The sequence below is a fragment of the Rhamphochromis longiceps genome, linkage group LG5, assembly GCF_057381845.1.
Source record: "Rhamphochromis longiceps isolate RC_006_pf linkage group LG5, R_longiceps_female_GT1.1, whole genome shotgun sequence".
NCBI lineage: Eukaryota > Metazoa > Chordata > Actinopteri > Cichliformes > Cichlidae > Rhamphochromis > Rhamphochromis longiceps.
The window spans coordinates 13,835,711-13,863,380 of record NC_140561.1 but is presented as its reverse complement, the minus strand read 5'-3'; the positions used below and the strand labels follow the sequence as shown (position 1 = coordinate 13,863,380).

Below are 27,670 nucleotides of genomic sequence, written 5' to 3'. Positions count from 1 at the left end.
CTAAACATATCTTGTTTTTTTTTTTTTTTTAAATCTTTATGTTAAATGCATTTTTACCATACCTGAGAAATTCATCCTGGCTTCTAGGAGCGATGAAACTCGGAGCAGGATTTCATTTGTCTAAATCTGCCGAGGAGAGAAGGCTTCTCCGTAAGTGTTTTCTTTCCTTTTCTGGAATATCTGATGCAACGGAGACCTGCTGACATGCTGCAGTCATGATAGCAACGCTGTTAGACTTTTTTAAAAAGGGGAAACACAGAGTTCTCCAACTGACCCCAGGGCTGTTTGCACATCTACACCTGAATCACGTAGTTACGTTTAGACAAGCCTTGTGGAGCTGCTGAGAGCTCCTCTCTCCACCAAACTGACTTCTCTCTCTTTCCTTTTCACACTTTTCCCCATCTCCTGCTAAACAGCTGCTCTGAAGCAGCATTTCACTCAGCCTGCTGACAGACATTTGAAGAGTCAGCCTCAGAGTGACTGGCCAGCTCCTGTTGCTATGGCTCACCTGGGAATACCAACACAAACAGTAAGAAAAACTAGAACACGGAGGCTGGTGCAAGGTGGTCAGTGCTGCATACTCATGCCTCCACACAGTTGGCACTTCATTCCTTGCTCCATTTAATATTAATATCAGGTTACGTACGTACTGTCTGCTGAATACAATCAAGCAAATATTTTATGTGCAGCTTTCCACATGGAACTGAGCTTTGTGGACCTGGTTTAGACAGTGTTAAACATAAGGCCCGGGGGACAGAACGAGACTGGCAAAGACTAGAATCCAGTCCACTGGATGGCTCTGGAGACTCTGAACTTTAACTGTATTCATTAGTTTTACAGTTTTTCCTAGAAATAAAGAACCAGACTCTTTCTGTTTATATTGCCCGATGTGCATCTGCTCAAGAGGCCAAGTTCCTCTGTGCTCCCTTTGAAATGAAGAATATTTGCTTATAAAATTTAGATTTTGTTTCATTTTGTTATGGACAGAAAATGTCTGACAATGACTGGATGTGAGTCTAAACTGGCACTGCAGTTTAGGGATCTGCCAACTATAAACATTCATCTTTTCCTTCTGCTGAAAACTTGGTGAATTAGATTTATTTTGGAGGACCAGTGCTGACACTTGGTAAATGACCCGATCATTCACAATTATGAAGATAGACAGAGGTTGGATTAGCTTCCACGCTTGCCCGGTTAAAAGTCCGACTGCTACAACGATGGCATAAAATGTGTTACCATATAAATCAGAAGTGCTACGGAGCGAGAATTTTATGGTGCAAACATTAACCAGACTATCATCTTCCCATGATTTTTTTATTTTATTTTTTATGGCGGGTATTAAAATCGGACGACACGTGAAGGACAAACTGGAGTGAAAATGATATATAAGTGCAAAAAGCAGACAGACAAGTGCACCCCAGGCATTTTATTACCCACCAATCTTTGCTTCATCTGCTCTCATACATAAATCATCCTTTTCACGCGGCACCACCAAACTGTGCTTATACAATTTATGCAAATATGACACACATAAATAAACGCACTCATAAAACAACAAACGCTTGGCGAGATGCTTCATTTTATGGCAATACTGTGCTGTGATTCATAGTCGTTTATGATCGAGGCTTATGTACATTCACAAGAAAAGAAAATAATAAATATTTGCATATAAAACAAAGAATATATATGAAGACAATAATACACTTTTATATGTCTGATAAAAATGCAGCAGGTATGCAACAAATAATAATAAGATAAATACAGTTAAATACAAGAATCCCTTCTTTTATGACACCTGAGAACTGCATTCTGACATTCGCAGTGAGAAGAGCACCTGTCAGCTGTGGTCTTCAGTAAGACACAACACGTCTTCTTCCCTGTGTCTTTTGTACTTGTTTGGCGGCAGATTAAAACTGCACTGAATTCCCTTTTGGCTGAATGTGCACATTTTTATATAAGGCACTGAAACAGCACCATATGGAGCAGCTTACATGCACAAATAAGGCTTCTTAATCAGATGTAGCTGCATGATGTACCACACAGAACAAACAGAATACAAGGACAGCTCACAATACTGCACATCAGTGGCTTCATAGATACAAAACCCAGACTTTTTACACAAAATAAGAAGTACCCTGATATCTTCACACAGAACAACAAGTCAGGTTGATCTAAACAGGAGCAGATGAGTATGCACAGTTTCGATAGACTCTTCAAAACAAAGATGGAATAAAAGAATGTGAGGTACAGGAGGTAATGGTTTGCAAGCAGCATCTGGACAGAAATCAGGGCCTGCAGGGCCTGTGAGCTCAGCAGTCTGAAGGGTGTCTCCAGGGATGGACCATCACATTATATAGATCTCCGGAATAACTGCTAGGATTTTATAGGCCTGAGGTGAAGTCTCCCCCCCCCCCTTCTCTCTCTTATGAAATTCTTTCAAGTTGCTCCAGATAAGATAACCTGCTTGTTTTGTAAGATCTAAAAGCTAATGGCTCTCCCCAGCCACTGCACACTACTTGAGAGATATGCAGGAACACAGAGAATCTGATGTTTGGTCCATTTAACTCAACCATTTTTATAACCTATACCTTTACTAAACTTTCAGCATCTCCAGGATAGCGGTAAAAATACATGGCACTAACACCTGACCTGTATTGCACCTGACCCTGGTACTCATCATCTGATGAGGCTGTAACTCAGTTCGAAAGATGCACTCTCCTCTTCCCTGCATACGTGCTTGATGACCTAAACCTACAATTAATAGATGAAGTAGTTGTTGATGATTTTGACAAAAATCAAACAACATCTCACTGAGGCGGCGAAATTTGGACTTTGACAGGATGTAGAAAAAAGTTGAAGTAGCTGTACATAGAGTCTGATGTACTTACTGCAAGAGATCATCTCATCACACAAAAGGAGGAACATGAACACCTCCGTTCAGTGGCCAACATAATGGCCATCTACACATGCGTCTACAAACTCTGAAGCTATAAAAAAAAAGGCCGATAGCTTGGAGACACCTCGCTGCATGAGAACCACAGGTCTGGTGAGCATCACAATAACATTACTGGATTAAATACAACTTTAATAATAGTTATTTAAAAAAAAACTACCCACCAACAACAGCAACTACAACAAAAATGGCTGTAACAGAATTACTGTGGCGTAATGACAGTATTAAAAAGTTAAACAGGCAAATGCCAAAATACAAAGCGCATTACTTTGGTAAAAATCTCACAAAAAGGCAACTGTGTGGTGTTATTGCCTGATGCACGGTGTGGTGCTTTGGAAAACAAAACACTTAAATTACATTACAGTATAAAAAATAAATGGCACAGTACAATAAATAATAAATTTTATCCATCTCTTTACAGTATTTACATCATTTTAAATTACGCTAAAAACACACAGGAGGAAAAAGAGGTTGTTTGGAACGGTTTGAACTCAAAGTTGGCTGTAGCACCAAGGAGGGACATGTTCACACAATGAGCACCTGAACACAACACTGCAGATCAAAGAAAGAGAGATAGAAGACATGAGCCAGGAAAGCCAATTACCCTGCAGAGTAGCAGTACATCAAAAAATGCATTCGGTGAGCGCAAAAGCAGATTATAGTTCTGTTTTTTGACAGAAAATTTTTCATATTTACATATTGTTATCCATGTTTACCTCACCTGTTTGATGGCTTTGTGTTCATTCCACTGTTATGGGCAGACTGTGACCAGAGGACGGTATACATTTACCACAATAGCCTCCACACATTCCTGACACTCTGCTGCCATCCTGTGGACACGAGAATAATAACATGGGTACTGTGACTATCTGCTGTTTCAAGAATTTGAGGATAGGTACAAAAGAAGCTGAGTGAATTCTTCTCTTTAAAGTTTTGCTTTTCTTGTTAATGATTTTAGGAATCTTTGTAGAAAAGATCCTGACGCGTAAATTTAAATGCACCCTGAAATGTGTTGTTTTTGGGTTTTTTTTTTAAAAGACCAACCCGTTCTCACTCCCAAAGCGTAACATTTTACGCTAGGTGACAAATCGTCACCATATTACGTTTTCGGCTACCCAACACGTTCCTAAATGACGACCTCGGAAAACAGAGGAAATATGAGAACCCTCTGGACTGAATCTACACATGTTCGCTCTTTTTCTTCAAATCGCTTAGAAACACGCTATTTAACATCATTAAAGTCCTGGTTACGGTCAGGAATAAGGTTATGGTCAGGGCTAGGGATAAGGTTAGGTTTAGGGCTGGAATACAGGGCTGGAACGTCTATTACCGCGGGAGCGTCATTGCACTGGATTCCAGCCATAACCCGCCGCGTACCATAAGAACGCCGAAGGTCTCCTTTCGCGTTCCTCAGGAACGCCGCGGGACGAGACAAAACGTCGACATGTTACGCCTCGGGAGTGAGAACGCTCTGAAAAGACACACAATGTCTGAGGCCCACCAAGCAGGTTTGTTTCTAAAGGTTGGCAAACAGCCTCTTAGAAACAAGCGAGAAATGTGAGCTAACAGAATTTCACTAGCGTAGGTAACAGAAGCAGGCAACTTAATAGTAGTTTCATGCAAACATCTAGAAGCAAATCGGAAACTGCATTAGAAGAGTGCTCCAAATTCACTATCCCATGACATGAAAGCCAAAGCGCCTAGTAAGCGCTTTGTCTGATTTTCACTGGAGTGTTGTCTTCATCCCGCTGTCCCAACAAGGCTTTATCTAAACTGCCTGGAGTGCCCAAAGGAGGGCCAGCTGGCTTTGGATGTCAGACTCCGAACACTTGTTGGCATCTCTACTTCCTCCTATTTTTGCCCTGCCAAAAAGCACTCTCCAGCCTGATCTCCATTTCAAAAAGTGGAGGGTGGTTGTAGGGGGCACTTGAGAGAGAGCAGCTGCCCAATAAAGGTTCTCTTTCAGCAAGGAGCTCTGAACACCGAACCTCCTTTGGAGCTATGTCTGCTTAATCTGCAGCCTGTGCAAACACAAAGCAAGTATGTGAATTAATCCTCTGGGCATGTATGTGATGTTTTACCTGTGATTTTTTTATCGTCTTCACTACAAAGGTGCCCTGGGACATCCAAGAGGTGTCGTCAGCTAGCCTGAGCCCTGTTCCTGACAGGTTGATCTTAAAGCGGCCCTAAAAGGACAGATGGATGGAGAAAGGACAGAAATGCGAGTAAATCTTGCTCTCTGCTTCAATACAGAGACCTTTAAGTGCCTGATGTGCAGTGAGCTACAGAAAAATAAAGAAGCACAACATCACAGAGTAGGAAAGGGGTTTATTATTATTAAAAATATATATTTGACTGCAAATGAATTGTATTATTTACATAAAAGACAACTTATCATATAGATTAGATATTAGATTATAAGAAAAGCAGTCCTTGGTCAGCTGAGCAGTTTATTTGACATTTTATTTATCTATTTTTTGCCACAGTTTGGCTTTTCTTGATATGAAAAGCAAAATAATTATAATAGATGTCGTCATCCTCACCTGCGGACAAGGAACGGCACTGTAGCAGTCTCCAGCTGTACCAAATGGAACACTCTTGCCTTGGTGGGTAAACGCAAACTGCCAGTCTGTAGCTATAGATCAAGATAAAGCAACAAAGTGATCTCGTAAAAGGTCTCTCTAGGCATTAGTCGCTATAGTAGCTCGAATGAACCTTAATAATCGTGACTTGCATCTGCCATGGTGAGCAAATCTTATGCTATTTACCTATAAATCCAGCCTGCGTTTCAGGCTGAGCCAAACTCATATCAGTATAATTCCATCTAGTTAGAGCAGTTTCATTTAATCCCCTCAAGCCTTGTAATTATGTGTTCCTTAAATGGACCTTAAAGACATCTTGAGCCCATTAACCCTCGTGAGCATGAACATAATTAAATGCCAAAGGAAGTTCTCATTTTGAAGTAATGTGGAGTTAACATTTTGCACAGGATGCTGTGAGACTGTGGGCAACTTACTGATGATGTTCATCTTGCTGAGGTCCAGGCGGACTTTGGAGAAGGTGGTGATGCCAGCGGCACTGTAGTCTCTTCGACAGTCGCAATCTTCTCTTCTAGAGCCATTGGCTGGACACTGGGTGGGGTCATTGAGCCTGGGAAAACACACGTTTGCCAAATAAGCTTGACATCTTAACTTTACACTTCCATGGAATTTCTTCATTTACAGAGAACATAACACTGCCAGGAGTCAGGTGGAGTTTTTGTAATGAAAATGGCTTTTTATTGTTATCCTCCTGTTTACCTGAAGCCAAAGATCTCTGAAAAATTCTCCCCTTCACCCGTCGCCAAGGTGATGTACTCCCGCGGAGCCTCTGTCTGCATTCCAGCACAGAAGACCTGAGGAGGAAGAAAAAGCAGCAGAGGAGCAAGAGGGTAAGTAAAGGAGGGAGACCAGAGGTGGGGCAAAGGGAAAGGCATAGAAGTAATAGGAAGATACAGGAAGATTTGTCAAAGTACAAACAAGGTGCAGAGGGGAGGAAAGAAATAAAAATAACACTCGTAAGGAGTTGAAAAAAACGACAAGAAGAGAAATGTTAAAATGAACAATTAAAACCCCCTAAATCCTGCAAGAGCTTGTGGATATTTTGGCAAATGATAGTATGTAATGGTCAGACAAAAAGACAGATTTCCTGTGTTACATGAAAAGTACTACATCTATTTGCAACCTCATATACAAGCCTCAGTGGCTGAAAAGTACCTAAAGATTTTAGTGAGAATTCATTTTAAGCAGCCGGCACAGTTAAGTGTGCACGTGAGGAGATCAAAGATGTGAGCAGTGTAGAGGAGCATTCTTTGATCCTCAAATCGGACCTTCTTAGCTTCCACTCAAGGAAAATAAGCAGAAAGCAGGTTTGATGCACTTTTGCTCTGGCTTCACTTTCCACACCTGGGAGCCAAGTCCATCTTAATATACATAATATGACAGAAACTTTTCCCAGTAGGATCTCTCCTCAAGACATGCTGGAACACCTTCATTTAACTAATATAAAGGTGTATATATTTGGTATATAAAGCTTTTTTAAGATCTTTGTCTTCTGTAAAACACAATGACTAAACCAGAACTGTTTGGGAGGCTCCTTTTTCATGACGCTGGGGCAGAGGACACAGTGCAGGCGACTGACAATATGAGTGGAGATTTTGGCTGTGAGCTGAGTGCGAGCGTTATCGGGATGACTAGACGAGATGCACCATAACCTGGCTTCAAACTGTTCTTGACGGAGTCAAAACTACACTGATAAACACAGCCAACAGAGAGAGATGCACTGAAAGACACAACTGGGGGGATGTGGAGGAGACGGATATGCATATATGGGTGTGGTGGTGGGGGTTTCTGCTCAGGTGCAGAAGTAGAGGTGGGGCAGAGAGGTTCAGGCAGCAGCGTCACGTAGGACTTATGAGCACAGGCAGCCACACACTTACAAATCATCTGGGCCTTCCTAAGCAGCACAAGGCTGGGACCTTGAGCTCTCTCACACACGGAGAGCTAACTCAGGAGGGAAGACCTTCAGGATAATTTGCGTGGGCTCTGGGGCACTGCGCTGGTTAAGGAGCTCGCAGCCTTGTATATTTTACTGTGTGTGAGCACCTTAACTACGTAAAGCTTAATAATCAAAGAAAAATCTTTTCTGTTTGGTGAAATGCTCACCGATTATGTGTCCTTTCATTTGAACAAGCAAATATGTTTTAAATAGTTTGTCACTTCCTATTTTATATGTTAGCAAGCAAGAAATAAAGTCCTGAGTTGTGTCAGTATCATCATTTTATCTACTGATTCGTTGCACTTTAAGGGATTTGTTTGGTACATGATATTCTAAAAGATTTGGAGAATCCACAAAAATCCCTGTACGGACAGGGTCTGAATTATTTAGTTTGGATAGAGGAAATGGAATAATTAACATAAAAAACCATAAAATAACGGGTAAGATATTAGAAATATTTCAAGAGCAACCTACTTTTCAGCTGCGTTTTCCCCATTATTAATCAAATCAGCTGTGGCCTCACACTGTGCTTTGAGCATTTGTGGTGTAATAAGCTGATATTATCTTACCTTGAGTGTTTTGCCTTGTATGCTGAGAAAATGCTCACTGTCTGGCATGGGGCCATTCATGGTCTGGATCTCTTGACAGCTAGAAGGCAAACGGCCTTGGAGAAACACAAGAAGAAATAAATATATGTTCTGTGGGGATACGGGCTCGCACGGTGCACAAATGTGCAAATGTTGGCAGTCACATCAAGTGGGGCAAATCTCTTTATCGAACCAAAGAAAATGAAACACCCCTCACACTTTGACGTCCCACGGTACCGTGGGGAAGCAAACAGGCTAAACAGTAAATCTTTGATGTTTGCTTCGGCTCATAAATATTTCACTAAAGGCCAGATTTCTGAAATGACTAGGTCGTGTTGAGCCATTCCTTGGATTTTGTCTAATCCTAGTAGTCTTGACCTTTGTTAAAAGAAAGGAGTTTTATCTCAGCACTCACAGTTTGGATTCCTGCAGACCTTTTTGGCTTCTGGCATTACATCTGGGGAACACCCGTCACTTTTCTGACCACCGGCTGATACACACTGCACCGTCCTCGCCGTCACTCCATCTCCGCAAGTCACTGAACACTGAAAGGAAGCAACTTATCATAACAGTCCGAAGGTAATTCTTGCAGGTGAAAGTCTGTCAGAAATTCTGTGTTTGATGTTTATAGTATATGGTTAAGCTCATTAGGTTTTCTAGTTCATTTGTTATTAGAGTCCCCTTGTGTCCCTGTTAAGTCTCCCTTGCCCTTCAAGTGTTTCATGTCTGTTATGTTGTCAAGTTCATGCAGTCATGTCTGCGTTTCATTAGGTTTCCTATTTTATTTTCTAAGAGGTTCTGTGTTTTGTTTTACTCTTTCCCTGTGGCGTTGTTATGTCCACGTTGTGTCTACTGTGCCTTTCTGTCCCATGTTTCAGGTTCCTATGTTCTGTCTCCCCAGTTGCTGTTAAGTTTACATGTTTAGAGTTCAGTCAGTGTGTTTCCTGTTTTACTTTGAAGGTCCGTGTCTCATGTCAGCGTTTCTAGTTTTGCTTCCCTTGTCTCGTCCAGCCTGATTACTCCCAGCTGTGCTCTCCTTCTGTGTCTCATTCCCTCGTTATCCCTCAGTGTATTTAAGCCCTGTGTTTCTCTTCGTCAGTGTTGTAGTTGCCCTCATGGCTGTGTTTCCCTATGTGTCAGTTTATCCATGACCCAGTTTAATTTTGTTATTTTTCGTGCCATTCTGCAATAAAGCAGCTTTTTGAGTTTAATTCCTGCGTGGTGAGCTTTGCGTTTGGGTCCTTCTCCTGCCTGCACACAGCCGAAACATGACATTCTGTCTTCGAAGTGTCACTTTTTAAAAAAAAATGGACACGATTCATTCGACCAGGGTTTAAGCTCAATGCTGAAACACTAGTTGAAGACAAGATTTTTCACATACAATCAGCCAACTGCTACTGTTTTAATGTCAAAGAAAGCCATGAATCATCACTAAAAAAGAGAGTAAATATATTTTGGATTAATTCTATTAAAAAAATAAATTATATATATATATAAAATTTAAAGTCAATAGTCATGCCTGGCGAGGTGAAAAACAGTCCATTTTATCATGCATTTAGGATTGACATCAATCTGCCTTTGATATACTGATAAATCGCTATATCCCATTTAGGCAGTCCAGACTCACTCACCGGTCCCCAGATTCCAACCCTCCACTCTTGCAGCAGAGGGCACGGGCCCAGATTACAAGGCATGTAGCTCTCAGGAGGGGTCCCAGGGCAGTTGGACAAAGACTGATGGCCATACTCATAGTTGTCATTCTCCACATGCACCTCACTGCATGAGATCAGACGCTGGCGGTAGCCCTGGCCACAGCTGGCTGAGCACTGGAGGATAGCATAAATCACCGGCATGAAAAAAAGAGAACAGTGTACTTTCCATCATGTGCGCGTCATTGGACTGAAAGGTGGTGATTTGCATGCTCATTCTGAAGAGCAAAGCATTACCAATTTAACTCAAACACAACTTTTACAATTAAGACCTGAAGACAAAAAAATGATCTAGATGTCTGCTTGTTTGACTCTCACCTCAGTCCATTCCCCTGTAATCCAGATGAATTCGCAAGCGTGGGTGTTGCAGCTTTCTATTTCTGGGGGTCTGATCTGGTTCACGCAGTACATCTCGTGGACCTCCCGCTGGTTGTGGTCCACGCACTTCAAGGCTCGTTGTCGCCGACCCGATTCGCACGACTTAGTACACTGTAGAGGAGACAAGACAGGAAACAATCTTTCACAGAGAGTACAAATAGAAAAAGAGCGGTACTATTGGAAACTCTGTGGCACTGCCAAATTAAAGTTGCAATATACAATGCACACACAGCAAGGAAGCTCCAGTTCAAGCAAAGCATGCATTCAGTCATTAAGCACTGCTTTGGGCTATACAGATGTTAAGAAAAACACAGTGCTCACATCCCGTGCCAACAGCATGTCTGATCATAGATGAAGTTTCAACACCTAGACCCTTGGCCCAAAAAAAGAGCTTTTTTCTTACTGTCAGACAACAATCATCTTCTTATTTTGAAAGTAAAACTTGAAGCATGGTACCCATTCATCCCATTCTTTTATAACAGCCCATTAGATCAGACCTAATATAAATTATGTATATTTTCTAAACAGAGCTGCTTTAGCGCAGATCAGCAGCACAGCTTAATATATCTCTGAGGAGATTTGTGGTATACAAGGCTGGAAAGAGAGACAGATATCTATGATCAGGGTGTAACAATCTAATAGTAAGTGCAGAATTGCGTGATCAGCCCCTGACCTATACTAGATAAATTTCCATTTCAAAGATTGGAAAAGCAAAATGGGCACAATAAAAACCAGTTAGCACCATTTCGTGCCATTGCACAAGTCACCGTGGCAAGTATTAAAAGCATAAGAGCAGCAGAATGAGGTGACTGGGATTAATTTGTTGGTTTTTTTTAATCATGTACTGTAATAATGCCTTGTAAAGGGGCTTATGTGCTGGTTCAGATATTACAACACTCAAGTTTGCAAGAGTCATAAAGATTTATCAAAGGTCCAGAAAGGCTTCCACATGTGTCAGAAACACTCAGCAGTCAACCAGCAGGTCTTTTTCACTCTTAATATCTTTAACTTTGTCAAACAACCGAATTACCTTAATCTGTCATAGCGAGTTGTGCTGTCCTGAGAGGTACTCAGGTTTTAGGTAGCCAAAGATACTATATTTCATTCTGAGATGTACCGGGACAGGATACTGTGTCCTGTCCTTGTAAGAAATACTGCCTGTGTGAGATGTAACTATCTTATGTGTGGGTACAGTGTAAGTGTCTAAAACACGGTAATACTTCCTAGTTGAAATGTTTTAACTGCCTCCAGCTGTTAAATGGGACACCCAGGCAGGGACCCCCGAGCACTTCTGCAGAGTGATTGGACTCTTCTTTCAGAAAGGCATTTCATGTTGTTTAGTGACGCACATTCACCATCACATTAGCAAAGTGAAGAAGGAGCTCCTGGTGCATTTCCCGTTCTAATAAACAGCAAACATGTGCAGACTCTATCCTGCAGAAAATAGCTGATCATTACTTTGCACCAAATAAAAATGGTTAATATTAAAGGGACAGCTCACCCCAAAATCATTTAGTTATTTTTTCTCTGTTGCTCTTCATCTATCCAAACTGACCGAAGCAGAGAAGGAAGAAAATAGTTCCTAAATAAAAGCTTACAGCAAAAGTTGATTTTTTTTTTTATATCCAAAAGAAAGGTAACATTTCCACCCTGGAGATCTCCAACTCCATCTCTTAGCAGTAAAGAGTACATTTCCCTCCTGGCACTAATAATGGGGCAAGTAACAGGCAGATCTGTGTAAATGAGAATCATTACAACTCACTGAATTCTCAACCAATTTTCAAGCGCTTTTGTTTGAGTATAGATTAGAATAACCATCTGACTGGTTATTGGATCCTCAGTGCCAATTAACAGTTTTGCCAAACTGAATACTTTTTGCGTCATCTTTGAGTTTAAGTAAATAGACTAATTCGCTAATGAGAGGAACTTGAGTTATTTTGGGGTAGGGGAAAAAAGGGGATTGCCTGATTTTCATCTGCCTCTTCTGCTCCCCTCCCCTTTGGCCTCCTGACAGGCAGCTGTGCCTCCTACAGAAGCAGAGACTCTCATCCTTGCCCAGATATGTCAGAGCAAATTCATCCGCGGCACTAGAACTACTTGTTTAAGCATGCAGATTACAGTGTTTGTTTGTGCAGACTTCTACTGGCTTACCGGTTGCCAGTCCTCCTCTCTCCACCGGTAGCGAGAGGGACAGTCGGTGACCCGGCAGCTCTGGCTGGACGCTGGTCGGGAGCGCTGGGGACAGCCGGTCTCCTGCGAGCTCCGTTGGTCTTCAAACTGGCAGAACACCTCCCGCTGCTGGATGCCATCGCCGCAGGACGCTGAACACTAAAGACAGGGCAGGTAAGAGCTTTGCAATGAAATCATTCAATCTGTGTTAGTAGTTATCCATTGTAATATATTTTTATATAGAAGACTCATAACTGATTTAGTCTAAAGTATTTATTTATGGGGAATGCTTTTGCCAAAATGACTATGTTATTCATTTGTAATGTCAGGTAGATGCTTTTATAACAATGATAATAAAAGACTATGCAAATTACATTTTAATGATAAAAGCAACCAAGCGTCTGTGTAAACGTTCAAGCTGTATCAGATCAATGCCAGTTCTACAGATATGTAAAGAATCAAAGTTGAAGTCTGGAAAGTGGTTTGGCACATCTGTGTTTAATCTAGAGCAGCATGTTTGAAATGAAAGCGTGTCCTTTCTGCTGACATACAGAGCACATCGTGTCGAGGGTAAAATGAATGAGACTGGGAGGTGGGGGGATGCCTGTCGTTTTCTGCCCTTAACCTTAACTGAAACGTAAAACAACTGTCTTATTTTGACTGTTTGAGATATATTTGTAAGACGATATCTTACACTAACCAATTTTTGTCTCCTTTCAGACAGACCGCACTTCACTGATATAAATGTAATGCTCCTGGATCACATAACGCCTATGTAATAACAGATGATTTAGAGACAAATAAAGTGATGGAGGTGTAAGGCAGTTTGTGTTCTGGAGCTCAACCTATAAAGATGCATCTACTACAGGCATATTTATGTGTCCATTTATTTGTAACTCAGTGAAGCAGCTGAACTTTGAGGCACTCCAGTGTGCTGTGCTGTGCTTGACTAAGAGCCTCGAGTGGAGTATCATTTTCTCTTTGCGTCATGCTCCACAGCTGTTTAGAGGGGGACGCACATCCTCTCTGACATGTAAGATGTTTCTGTGTGCTCAGTCCACTCCTATTGAGAGAAAAGGTGTTGAAAGGCAACGACCAGGTGCACTTTGTTGAGTTTGTTTGGCGTGATGATGCGAGTGTATTGCCTCGAGTAGCACATTCAAAAGACCAACATGTGGTTCCCATTGGTGAGGCAAAAAATAAAATTTAAAAAAAGAGAAAGAAGGGAAAGAGGGCATGGAAGAAAACGTGGGAGAGGGGATGAATGGAGACAGAGAGGAGAGGAAGTTGAGGACCACAGAAAAAGAAGCTATAGAGATGAAAGGGGTAGATTTACACTGGCTCTAATTCAAATACAAAGGAAGGGGTGCACATCCATCCTGCTGCCCAACTTGGTGGACGGCGGTACCGTAGCACTAGCGTACACCACCTCAGACTCTGGCTCCACCCTGGCAAACCACCATGTGATGTTTAAAAGCAATCACGCCTCAGTTAGTGGCTTAGCATTGTCCATGAAGGCAGTCAGGTTCAGCTGTGGCCTGTTTCACACATATGGATATACTTGCCTGTAAGCCTGTAAGTATTAAAGTGGGGCTACGAGAGAGAAACAAATCCAACATGTCTGGCACCGTGAGAACAAATAGCTGAGAAGTGTTTAATGGCTGGGTCAGAGAGTCCTACCTCCCCCCAGTTGCCAGTTTTCCACTTAGGACATCGTCCACCTCTGCAGCGGCGCCGCTCGCTGGGTTTGGACGACGCGTGCTGGCAGTACTCCTCTGGGACAGGACGTCCTGACCGGGTCACACAGCTCACTTTGCGGGATTTGAAGCCTCTTCCACAGGAGGCTGAGCACTGCAAGATGGAAATAAGGAGGCCAATAAGAAGCAGAAGTATGTTTTAACCTAAAGCAGAAAGCGTAAAAAGTGACACATTTCAAAACAATGAAACTCAGATTAATAATTTCCTTTTTATTGTTTTTATTGAGGGGGTATTTTGTTGATATCAAGTTTAACTGTAATTGATTATTCAGCATTAAAAATTGGATTTAATAAACAAGAAATGAAGAAAAAATCTCATTAGTATTTGTGAACTCGTGGGCCCTATTTGTCACTCACAAAAAAAGGAGGTGAGACCCGATTACATGGGGAGAGGTGGTCCAATGGTAAAGCGTGCCTGATCATCCCGGCAGCAGTTTGTTTCACCTCCGGGTTCACCGCGTTACTGAAAAGCTAACTCAGTGTGACAGGCAGACTCACACACACACAGCAGCACTAAGGGAGGAGTGAGTTGGGCTGGACTGTGCTTGGATAATCAAAGGGGGCGTTGCATGTGGGGATGGATGGGAAGCGACAGGCTCAGAGTTGAACGAGTACGTGGCCCAGCATGTGGCTCTGTCCTGATCAGCAAGGGACTGTACCAGACAGGAACAAGCTGTGACCCCTCGCCTCATTCAACGAGGTGAAAAGGTAGGAAGCCTTGTAAAAGGAGGGACGACTAAAGTGCTTGTTCCCCTTTATAAACGCAGGCATGCCAGTGCATTTTGTAATGTACTTAATTTATCGTAACTGTCTTGCAGGTAAATTGTTTATACAATCAATAAAGACAAACGTGAGTCATATCGACACAGTGTGGTTATTTTAAGGAGACATATTACTATTATAGCATATATTACTATTTTTCATATATTGGTGTAAAATAACTGACAGTGCTGATGTATAAACATAGCTGAGAAGACAATTTCCACCCATGAAATTTAGTGGCAGATCTTTGATCTACACACTGTGGAATGGCATCTATCTGCCCTCCACCAATGTCACATTATTTTGTTTGGCTTTTGTCTTTTATTTCATTTTTCTAAATCTAGATCACGAGTAATTTCCCACAAGTCTGTCTGTGCTGAAGGGATGAATCAGGATGGGGCCCCTCACTAGATCAAATGTGACCTTTGACCTGCCAATGCACCACTGAATAGTCTTGCTGACGCCACCTTTTATTCAAGTCACTGTCAAAGGCCCCCACAATGGTCCACTGTCATTAACCCGCATTAGACCAGAGCAGAGGGGCCTGCCAGAAAGGGGGCAAAGGGCGCTAGCAACTCCATAGCCGAGCTTCCCCGAAAAAGCCTCAGCGTGCATTAAGAGTGAATGAGCACAGTAAATGCAATGGGAAGTACGCTGAGGCATTGTCCCGCAGGACTGAGATTTACCTTAATGGAAACAGCTTTGAACTCTTGACACATGGTGAGAACATACTCGCTGACAGAGGTCATCAGAAGCCCTGAGCGCATAAAACAACAAGGGTAACGCTCGTGAAAAGAGGACTTCTTTATAACCTATTTGCAAGTGTTCTTTTCTCATTTTTTAACCTAAAGCACTAAACAATAAAAGCCACTTCCTTTGCATGAACACACTGCAATTATCAAAAAGCTTGGGCTGGTGAAATCCTAATATGGGGGTTAGCAGCAGGAGTATAGTGTTGCAAGCACTGATGCTATTAGCATTAATGAATGTTGCTAAAGGCTGGCGCAGGGATCAGTTACTGCAATTTCAGCATTTCATTTATTTTTAAAGCCAGTCAGTGCAAATCACCAGCAAGTTTTAAGTCGTGTCTTTCCCTCAATTTAAAGCGACCTCGGTGTGGTCGCTGTATGTGATGTAAACCTTTTTATTCAGGCAAGAATGAAAAAAAGCCTTCGATAGTACCTCTACTTCACTTTAATTGTAACCTTTTCTGCAAATGAACAGAAATCCAACAAATCTGTAAAAAAAAATTAAATATTGACATAACATTATAATGAATGAACAATAAATACAAGTAATTACATAAATATACAGAAATATTCTTGAAACATAGACTAATACTGCCATTTGTGAATAAGAGACATACATTATACTTATTTCAAGAGCCTGTTGATATAGTGTTTGTGTTATACTGCTATTCTGCGACAAGAGGTTGACTGCTTAGACTGACAAATGAAACTGGAGGGGATTATGATACAATTCACTATTGTGTTCCACTTTCACTGATTCAACCTAGATTTGGTTTTGTGCTGCCTTACAGTCACACGTGGGAGTCATTACAAGTAAAAGTTCTCATTAGTAAATGACGTGTGGTAAAAATGTACTCACTGCTGTGTTAACAGGCCCTTAAAATAAGGTGTGATGTTGGTACAGACATTTATGACCAAGAGAAGTCAACTGGGTGGGCTTCAGGCAAAGTTGACCCTAACCACAGATTCTGGATCAGTTTGAACTGTCCTCACAGTAATGTTAAGCGTTACGGGGCAGGAGATGACACGCGCTACAGATCTGTGTTTAGGGCCAGCATCTGCGCAGGGTAGCATCGATAACTCATGCTTAATCTTAGCCAGCCAAAATCCCTCCAGTGCAAGGGAGAGCAAGATACGGCAGGGGGGGCAATCATAACAGAGACTGAGGTAGACACATTAGGTTGGCTCAGAGTAAGAGCTCTGAATACAAAACACCATTAACTTCCCCTGTGGTCACAGGTATTACATGTTTCAAAGCATGACATTTAACAGCCCGTTCTCTTAAAGTTGAGACAGTCAAAGACAATTCAAACATTATTTCATCAGATCTGTGATACACTTTGCATTTAGCTGATCAATCAGATCAGTGCAAACTGCTCATGGAAAAAAAAAAAGTACAGAAGAGGCAACGTGCCACAATAAACACCTAACCAACCAAAAAAATTTAAAGGTTCTCTTTTTGAAAAAATATTTATATCTCATATCTCCCTTGTTTGGAAAAAGCACCACTGTTATGCAGGTCATCATTGTTTAATGGCTAGTTGAGTTGTGTTTTGTTCCAAGTGAGGTATTGTTGAGCATAGCATATATAGCAACTCCAAGTACTTACTGTACAAAGCAAACATTAACTAACATAATATAAATACACTCATATTAAGCACCTTTGAAGGATTTAAAACTACTGTTTTGGCCACACTAAGGAATTCTGGGTGCAAACCCACAACTGGAATACAAAGGCTATCCGGCCTAACTACCACAAACTCGTCGGAAAGAGACACTTTATTTTACAGTGGCAGTACAGCCACTGTTCGCTGGTGTTTACTACTGATACTGGACGTTTCAGGCACTTTTGACTTGACGTATGTCTCCTTCACTGTCATTGTCATTACGGGACAACAGCGTTGTTGCTTTCAGGGGGGTAGATACATAAACTGTAAAATAAAGTGTCTAAATAAGATTAGTAACTTCTCTACATGTGCCTTAAAACAAATTGAATTCCTAATATAATAGCCATTTCATAGATGCATATAGTACAAAGATGTATATATAGTTTACAGCCCATATACAGTCAATATGTAAGGTGGTGCCTTTTACGTTCTTAACAGAACATCGACTATATCATGTAGCACCTCATACGTGGAGATCGTGGGCCATTCTTTGGATAATAAAAGAACAAGGCAGCATATTGTATATTCCTGATATACAAAAACATTCATCAGTATTTGCATATGAACAATGATTGGCTAAATGTGCGAATACAAAGAGCTAAGACACCAAATAAGACACTTTTTTAAAGTTAATACTATTTACAAGAGATAAAAAGGAAAACATCTCTCAATAAATTATCTTTTAAAAACAATATTTTACAAAACTAACTTTGATTGTGATACAACGTAATCCTGAATTATTAAAATAAAAAGAAGAGAAAACTAGTACGAGGCTCAACAACAGTTTTCTAACTACTCATGAAAAAAACTCTTACGGTCACAGCTGTCACTGAAGTATTATTTTTTTGTGTGTCGTACTTTTTTGGCATATTAAGCACATGTTTGCCATTCAAGTGCAACAGAAATGAATCTTTCCAAATGTCTTGAGGAAAAACTGACTGAGCAGTTGCCGGCTGCAGAGAGGGAGCAGTAAGTGGAGGGGGTTAAAGGTAAAAAGCTGGAGAAGCTGGAGTGTGACATCTCCAGTGTAAAAGCACCACAGTCAACCTCCCTCTTTAAAACTGTTTGTGAAAGAGTAAGACTACATGCATTTGAACATATGTGAGGTTAAAAAAACCAACAATAAAAAACGGTTATAGAGTATTTGGTTTTGGGTTTTTTTTATGAGCGTACCGAGGTCCATGGGTCTGTGCTCCAGTGGGGGTTAGACGGGCATGGCTGAGTATTGCACTGCTCACGATCTGGGGGCTTGTCATGGATCTCGCAGCTCAGATCATTGAAACGCTCGCCGTTTGGACGCTGACACACCACCAGCCTTGTCTTTATCCCACCTCCGCATGGCTTCGTGCACTGAGGACGGCACACAGAGAGGTCGCATTTTATAGATGCAAGTTTGTGGATTAAAAAAAAAGGAGCTGACCGCCATGTTTTCATGTCAAAATATGCCTGTCTTATGTGAGACTACTTTAGTGTGTCCTTCTTACCTCTCCCCAGCTGCCATACACCCACTGTGGACATGGCCCCGATTCGCAGGATCTTTGCTCGCTGGGTCGGCTGCGATCTTCACAGCTGTTGGCAGGGTAGCCGTTCTCATCCTGGCACACTACCACACGCCGCTGGAAGCCTCCTGCACATGTGCTGGAGCACTGTTTTTGTGTTTTTTTAACAGAGATAAGAGGGCACAAAAATAGTTCCTCATTATTCAGGTGTAAAAGAGTTTAGTGGGTATTTTATGCTTCGTTTAAATGCAGCGATTAGCAAACATATTCTCAGCCTCGCGGTAATTAATCAGTGCACATACAGTATGTGTAATATGAGGTGTATATGATGTGAACACAAAGCCCACACAAAATTCTGACAACGCAGAGACGTCACATGCGACATGGCTAAACTTCTCTGCTTCTAAAATAACGTTCTGAGGAAGGAAGCGTGACCAGAAATATCTTAAATCCTTCCCAGAGTTATTTAAAGGTCACGGCTATTTTTTGTCAAAGATTATCAGTAACCCAGTTAAAACAACAAAGAAAAAAAAACTGCATGAACAATACAGAGAAGGAGCTCAGTGGGACAGGATAGCCTGGGGCATTTAGGTCACAATGTCCTTCGGTGCTATTTCTAAAGATCTCATCCTAAAAAGAATGAAGGGCCTAAAGAACAGAGTCCAACTTTTGAGCTTTTATTCAGGACTGTGTGACATTACACAATGTTTCTTAAACCCTACCCTGCAGCTCCAAAGCACAGATAATATATAGGTACGACTTTGATTTAGGGCGCCTTAAAAGAATAGTCCAAATTATCCTCACTCTGCCCTTGCTGTAAGAAGAGCATAGATCTATATAGGAAGTTTTTATGGTTGATATTTAAGTAGAATTTGAAGATTGTTAGCTTAGATTAGCACAAAGGTAACAAAGTCTGCCAACCTTTTACTTATTGAAGTGATTGGTCCCACAAGATTAATGCAACATCTTAAATATCACACCCCTGAGGTCTGTTGACCAGCATGATGTTGTGTTTAGGAAGCCTCACCGCGCCCCAGGGTCCAGTCCGCCATTGGTGGGATTGGCTACGTGGCAGGTTCCTGGTGCTGGTGTTTGGTGAGGACGGAGGTCGGGAATCACTGGAGCGGGACGGGCACTGAGACATGGCACAGTCCTGCTCTGTGGCAGGACGGTCGTCTGGGTCACACTCACTAGCGTTCACTTCTTGGTCACTGAAGTTGACGCACAGCACTTGTCGCGTCGTCTTTCCCTGGCCACAGGTGACTGAGCACTGACAGCACAAACACATGGAGAGGGTGAAGAAATGAAAAGGAAAGGTAAATGCAAATATACACAAATCCAACTGGCATAAAAAGGAAAGCTGACTTTCTTTGATAGCAGATTCTTGACATTTCTGTTCATTGTGACCTGCTGGTGGTCAAACCAGACTTGATGAACAGAACCATGTCAGATACAAAAAGATGTCATCTTCATGCTACCAAAGAGCTAACCCAGACTTAACCTGGTGTTAAGGTTACAGCAAAACTTACAGTATCACTCTAAATGACCCAAGTAGACATTTTTTAGAAAAATAACACAAGGCAGATCTTCCACCAAATGCTAATGGTGTCTCCAATCTTGCTCCTCCCTAGCAGAGTCCATTCAGTGTCTCGCGTGATCCATTTCACTTATGCAACAGCAGTTCATAAAAAACATGACCTATCCAGAGGTTTACATGACTCTGTCACGATGTTTCATGTTATTACAGATACTGTAACATGGTTCTGCATGCATTAAGTTGATGTATATACTGTGACGCTACATCGAGCTGTACTGTGCTGCAAGCTGCACTGGCTGGAGAGCAGTCACAAAAATCTCTCAGTTTGGATTTTTCTGTAACAGCGAGCCAGAAAAAGATGATTTGCTTTGGGTTTATAAATCTGCCGTTGTCAATCTTCTGTTCGTGTGTGTGTGTAAACATGGGATAGGCCTCTGAAATTTTTAGTGGCCTTGGGATGATTTAAGATATTTATTTTCAGGGGGTCAATGAGTGTCTTTGGCTTGGCAGTACATGTGTGGGTGTGCATGGTTGTGTGCTTGTGTGTGTTGTGTATGTGTATGGTGACCAGACCTGCAGTCTGCCTGAACTGTATCGCTAAGGCTCTGATGAGAAACATCTGTAAACAAAACTGGAGCCCCTCACTACAGCCCCTTGCATCTCCCAGCTCAAGAACTTCATTCCTGATTCCTCTCTCTCTCTCACACACACACACACACACACACACACACACACACACACACACACACACACACACACACACACACACACACACTCTCTCTCTCTCTCCTCCTATAACTTCACTGCAGCCCTCCTCCAGTCTAACATCCACGCATTCCAGCTGCCACCCTGTCTCCACATCCTGGCTGGCTAACACATTAACATCTGCATAGCGTGTGCAGATACTGGTTGTCAGGGTTAAAATGAGTCTACAGTGAACAATGGAGCAAACATGGAGGGGGGAGAAACACATCTGGATGGCAAATATTGATGACACAATGTAGGTTAATCTGTCACTATAAGTAAATAATTATTTTGTCAGCAGAAAAGCTCTTTTCAAATTCAAAAATTCAAATTCAAATTCAAATTTTATTTGTCACGTACACAGTCATACACAGTACGATATGTAGTGAAATGCTTGGACAACTGCTCGTGACCTAAAGAAAACAAAAAAGGAAAGGCTATGAATAAGATAGGAAATAAATATGAAAAATTAAAAAGGGTAAATTTAACTAGGAAGTTCTTAATTATTTGAATTATTTGAGTCAGTCAATCATATACACATGTTGGTCTTCTTACCACTGTCCATTCCAGCACTTTCCACTGTCCACATGCCACGACTGTGCACACTTCCCTTGAAGGAGGCTTTGGTAGGTGGGCGCATGCCGACTCGTCGGCCACGCCGCCCTGGTCGTCACGGCAACTCACATAGCGCATCCGTGTCCCTTTGCCACAGCTGGCGCTACACTGTTTTGCGGGAGAGAAAGATTAAGAAACCGGAAACCAACCAAATGAGAAAAGCAGATAAAAAGTAAAATAAACAAAAAATGTGACAGCACTGCCAACCTGGGTCCAGGAACCAAATCGCCACTGGGTTTTGTGGCCCGGGTGGGAAGGGACTTTGGTCCCTGGGGGAACAGGGTGGCTGCTAGGACACTGGGCTATTTCACAGTCCTGTGGAAGAAGAGACACATACACCCATTCATGCAGTGATTAGCAAAATGAATATACTGTAACAACATCTGTCCCTGACAACAAAATACCATGAATATCAGAGATAGCTTTTCTGACATGGGACAGTCGTGAGCAACTTAAACTATATTCCTTCGGCTCTACGTTTGAGAGTAGTTATGCTTCCCATCGACCCTTTCCCCTCAACTTACCAAAACAACATTAACAGGGTCCGCCCCGTCAGTTCAAACTATGGATTGTGGCAGTAAGCCACTCAGCATAAAGCCCTGATCCCTGTCATAACAGGTCATAGTGGAGTGGTATTCAGGGCTCCAATGCCTATGCTGGCGTGGTTGTAAACTCCACCCCTAATCCACCCCCTTGTCCCGCACCTTCCGCCTTTCCCTCTTTCCCCTCCATATGCCCTCTGGTGCCCTCTGACCCCGTGTCTTTAGGAATGAGTGCTGGATCAGGTCGCACAGACTTGGGCTACACATTCAGCATGCAGCCTCCAAAAAGAAACAAAGTAACAGGAAGCTCTCCACATGCTTCCTGTTGTACTTGCATTTGCATGCATCAATAGAATATTAACAAATATATACTACAAGAAATCCAAGACATGAACAACCTTGTACTAAAACCTCCCTCCATCTATCAGTCTCTCTCATCCTATGCCCTGGTGCAGGGTGGTGGTGGGACTAGTGGCCTGGTGGCCCACTTCATGGCTGGCTGGTTAGAATCACAACGAGGTGGGGCGACTGCTTCAGGGTCACTGGTCACCGGTCTCTGCTGGTCCAAGCACCGGAATTGCGAGCTGCTGTGACTAGAGGGGGGCCTCATCCTGAGTCTGCATGCTAAGCGCTCTGAAATGGGTTTACGCCATACGCTGACCAAACAAACCTCTCATTCAGTTCAAAATATTGCAAGTTTCTGTCGGGGTTTCTGTGCAAGTTGTGTGCAAAGTTCACCATATACACACACACAAACAATTGGCAAGAAAATTAACCTGGGTGAGTGTCATTTCCCAACATCGTATGATGTAGACTGACATAACCCTCTGTCAGTCTACAACATGGGTAAGTGGAGGAGAAGCACGGCTTTGAACTAGCCTACTTTAAATACTGGTAATTATTTATTTGAAGCATGTCCTCTGTGATATAGCTGTGATTTCTGATTTATTTATGGCTGCCACAAATACAGGATGTTTTGACACAAAACATGCGTGAAAATCAAACTGGGGGTAAATAACTGTGCACTCGTGGTGCTGGAATCATTGGAAAGTTAAGTGGTAACGAGACAGAGAAATTGCAAGGTAGTGCTTCTTCAGGTCCGAAAAAATAATGCTTGTAAGTTGGAAAAAATTAGTTAATACATCCTTCAGTCCAACCACTTTCTAAAACATTCATCCATGGAGGGAACTAACTGGAGCCTATCCCAGCTGCATATCGTAGGAGGCAGCAGGGATAGGCTCTTATGATATGTTTGCTAGATAATAGAAGGTCATCAGTCTATCACAGGGTTAATATGGAAAGACAGACAACCAGTCACCCTCACATTTACATCTAAGGTCAGTTTAGATCATCTCTGTATCATGCATGTCTATGGACTGAGTTAGAAAGCCAAAGTACCTGGAGAAAATGCACAGAAAGGACCCAGCTGGCTGGTGGACTCCAACCCCAAACCATCTTACTGCATTTTTTAAAAGGAGCTTATATTAGTTGATGGTTTCCATAATAAGCAAATTCCCATTGTATGCTGAGGTAAGAGCAGGGTAGGTAAACTTTGCTGTTTTAAGCTGCAGGTTTGGTCAAACAGTGGGCTGATGTTCCTGTCTATGCTTCTATAAGCATAAAGAACTGTTTGTATTTAACCCAGTCTGATTATGTCTGGGAAAGTTGGTTTAGAAATTCAACAAATCTTTTAAAGATTGTGCATTGGGGGTTTGTAAAAATTAGAGATGGACCGATCCGATATTACGTATCGGTATCGGTCCGATACTGACCTAAATTACTGGATCGGATATCGGAGAAAAATAAAAAATGTAATCTGATCCATTAAATATCACGAAAGCACCTCACAAAACTTGCAACAAGCCGTAACTCACCTCAGAACGTTAGCACGTCGGAGCAGTATGCATCACGTGATAGAGCGGCTGTGGCATGCGGGACCTGTCGGTGGTCTGGATAGCATTTGGAGCTTCGCTAGCAACCCGGCATTTCATCTCTGACAAAGTTATCCCGAGAGAAGTAAAGCAAGTGTGTAAGTCCATCTCTGAATGTTTGTAAAGCATTCCTGCGTTAAGCTTAACAAGCGACTGCCTCTCCTGCTGCTACTTCAATGGTGAAACTGCTTAACGATCAGCTGATCGGCTTTTCTGTCGCGAGTCCGTGTCTCTAGTTTGCTTTTGGCCCACTTTGCACCAGAAAGAGGAAACCAGCGGCTGAACAACAGCAGCACGTTTAAGCTTGATCAGCTATTGTTAGAATGTATTTAATATTACTTTCTACTCGAGGATCTTTTTCTAGTAGCTGACGCTGGTAACTGTGCAGGGGCGCATCTAGCAAAGTTTAGCCAGGGGGGCCGATAGGGCATTAACAGGGAAAAGGGGGCACAAAGACATACTTTTCTTTCTTATTCTCATTTAAAATGTCTAGCTTTTAATAAATAATTATCTGACACCCAAAGTTTTAATTTGATGTAAAATGAATAGAAGTCAATTACTGTATATAGTGACTATTAAGTCTAATATATATACCCTAGTAAGCTATAGTACTTTTTCCTTTGGGAAGGTACCATCTGTGCAGTCTGCAATTTTGTTGAAGAAAGATATTGAATCTATTTAATATTTCTTGAAAAATAATTGATTTCTGTGCATTTTTTTTCACACTGCATCAAATTAAGGTTGATTACGTCGATTAAGCATCATGAGGTGGAGCGTGAGGGGTGGTTCCCTATTTTTTATTTATTTATTTTTGTTGTTGCTGGGAGTTGGAACCCTATTAGTTAGGTTGCTTAATATTTATGCTAAGTACTCTTTAAAATACCAGAATAGGGAGAATGGTGTAGGTTTAAGTTTATTAGATTGATCAGTATTGCTGAACTATGAAATATTTTTTTTTGCATACAGGTATAACAGAATAGCTTTAGTGTAGTTGTTGTTTTAAACTTGAGTATGAACTTATACAAAATGCAGCAAGATATTTAAAAAACAGTTTTGTTGATTAAAAAACACTATATCGGATTCATATCGGTATCGGCAGATATCCAAATTTATGATATCGGTATCGGACATAAAAAAGTGGTATCGTGCCATCTCTAGTAAAAATTACAGAGAAAAACTCGAATTTAGTGCAGTCTCGCAAGTGTTTGTGCATGTCACCTCCTTCTCATGTGCCCCAGGCTTAACGCAATCATTGCTTCTGCCAAACATTTCAAGTGTCAGCTAGATGACACAAGTGAAATTGTTTTCAAGAGAAACATATTAGGGATTCTGTCTCAGAGTTTTGTCTTTATGGTGGGATAGTGAGGCTGGTAAACTTCCCTCTGCATTTGGAGCAGGCGGGACAGCTTTTATTGAGACCAGGTGGAAATGAAATGCCAGGTTTTTTGTGTACATTTTCAGTACAAGCGTGCATCTTCTTCCTTCACACTCAACCACGGAGCAAAAAAAATGCTCTCAGAGTGAGGAGATGATAAGCAGATTGTGGGGGAAAAGAAAGGACGATAAGACCTCTTACCTGGGTGTCAGTGGGTCGCGTGGCTGCGTTACATTCGGTGTCGTCCATGACGGCACCATAAGAGCCCACCACGCACTTCACTGCTCGCATCTGGTAGCCTGGCCCACAAGAGGTAGTGCACTGGGTTCAAAGAGAGAAAAAAGAAACAAAGGAGGCGTGATGGGAAAACATTTGCAACAGTCAGCCAAAAAGAAAACTGAGAAAAAGACAAGAAAGGCAAGCAAAAAACAGATGTTTTGTTGGAGCCACCAGAGCAACCCCTGCACACATGAGTATATAGAGCATATAGAAAAAATGTTAGCTCACTTTAGAAAAAGGTCTTCTAACAAAAATCATACATGAGGATATTCATATACATTGGACTGGCCGCTTTCCCACTGCAGCTCAGTCAGAGGGTACTATCCCGCGCTTTCTTCTGGCTCACTGCCTTCAGTGAAACGGGGTCAAACTTGTGTGGCGGCAACTTCAGCTACCATTTGATCATGCTTCATTAAACCACTTCAAATATACCTTAAAATGTGCACATCCTCTGACGAGGGGCACAAAATAGCTCGCATTTTTGGGTGTTCTGTTCTGCACACGTACACAAATGAGAATGGGTGCGCACACAGATATATAACGGGCTTTCTGGGAACACTGCTATGAAGACTGTCCATTGCTTTTGTATCTTCATTTTCATGACATGTCCTGTGACTCTAAACAGCAGAGAGTTCAGTGCTAAATAACGAGCGTAGCTTGTCTGTGTATCCACCCGATGATTTACATTAGAGACCAATTCATCAGAGAAGTAATAGCAAATTTCTCTTGCTGAGCTGTGACCCATCAACTGGGTAGACTTTCATATTGCATGTATGCAAGTATGAAAGCAGTGGCTCTAAATCTATATATACAGCATACTCTTTTAAATGCCTTGGAAAAAAAGATCTGCTATAGAACTATAAAAATTATTCAACCAAACTGATTGATTAAAGATAGATTATGTCTTCTTTAAATGAAAAGATTTACTCATGTCAGTATGCAAATAAAATTTTCCATTTTACATGGAACCCTTGAGATAGATAGAACCAACCACAGTCAGTTACCATATCTTCCTTTATATTTAGCTCGTCTTTTTTCCTGTCTGCCGTCCCTCACTACCAACCAGTTGTGGCAGATGGCCGCCCCTCACTGAGCCTGGTCCTGTCGGAGGGTCTTTTTTTCCTGTTAAAAGGGAGTTTTTCCTTCCCAGTGTCGCCAAGTGCTTGCTCATAGGGAGTCGTCTGATTGTTGGGGTTTACTTTCTATAATGACCTGATAAATGACCCGACTTCTTACAGCTTTGAACAAAAACAATCGAGCACTGTGTACTGAATGCTGCACAAATCATAAATACAGGGGTGACTCACCTGTCCCCAAGGTCCAACCTGCCAAGCGGCACACTCCTGCTGTTGGCACGTCTGCACTGACTCAGGTTTAGACGACCCACAAAAGCGATCATGTAGACGGTCCTCACCAAACTGACACCACGTCTGGCGATGCTTGTAGCCTTTACCACATGTCACAAGGCACTAAAAAAATAAATAAATAAATGTTACAGGTTATAACGCCATGAATTGCGTACATAGTTAATCGCTAAATTAGTACAAGAAATGAGCAGTTACAAGTATTCAGATTCATGATAGAGGAAGTTCTCTTGGTTTTATGTAAAGCAGTATATGCACATTAGAAAGCCCCTAGCCGCAAAAACAAAAAAAGTGTGAGTGTGTTTATTTATGTGCGAGTACAGTCCATATGTATATATTACAGCATACGGGTTCTGGCAACACCACACGGGAGATCTGAAAAATTCCCGGAATGCAGCCCACAGCTTTGCAAGCTCCTTGCTCTATGATGTGTAAACTGTGCAGCAGTTTAAGAACGATTTCACCCTGCAATCACCTCTTACCCAACACTCATTTGGAGTGGAAGGAGGGGAGTAAC

General features: G+C 41.9%; 1 protein-coding gene across 1 annotated transcript in view; it reads right to left on the bottom strand.

Annotated features, from left to right (window-relative positions):
* Window positions 1-1,392: 1,392 nt before the first annotated feature.
* adamts9 (ADAM metallopeptidase with thrombospondin type 1 motif, 9) overlaps window positions 1,393-27,670 on the bottom strand; it is a 43,411-nt gene continuing 17,133 nt past the window's right edge. Inside the window, exons 22-40 of the mRNA XM_085405976.1 lie at window positions 27,097-27,258; window positions 25,712-25,831; window positions 21,870-21,977; window positions 21,603-21,770; window positions 19,794-20,036; window positions 18,752-18,913; window positions 18,441-18,617; window positions 14,013-14,183; window positions 12,315-12,491; window positions 10,104-10,274; window positions 9,708-9,902; window positions 8,492-8,621; window positions 8,059-8,153; window positions 6,253-6,347; window positions 5,970-6,103; window positions 5,497-5,588; window positions 5,035-5,139; window positions 3,675-3,783; window positions 1,393-3,505 (exon numbers count right to left, since the gene is read on the bottom strand). Coding sequence (XP_085262102.1) covers window positions 3,694-3,783; window positions 5,035-5,139; window positions 5,497-5,588; window positions 5,970-6,103; window positions 6,253-6,347; window positions 8,059-8,153; window positions 8,492-8,621; window positions 9,708-9,902; window positions 10,104-10,274; window positions 12,315-12,491; window positions 14,013-14,183; window positions 18,441-18,617; window positions 18,752-18,913; window positions 19,794-20,036; window positions 21,603-21,770; window positions 21,870-21,977; window positions 25,712-25,831; window positions 27,097-27,258 — 2,595 coding nt within the window. The 3' untranslated portion in view covers window positions 1,393-3,505; window positions 3,675-3,693. The remainder of the gene's footprint in view (window positions 3,506-3,674; window positions 3,784-5,034; window positions 5,140-5,496; window positions 5,589-5,969; window positions 6,104-6,252; window positions 6,348-8,058; window positions 8,154-8,491; window positions 8,622-9,707; window positions 9,903-10,103; window positions 10,275-12,314; window positions 12,492-14,012; window positions 14,184-18,440; window positions 18,618-18,751; window positions 18,914-19,793; window positions 20,037-21,602; window positions 21,771-21,869; window positions 21,978-25,711; window positions 25,832-27,096; window positions 27,259-27,670) is intronic.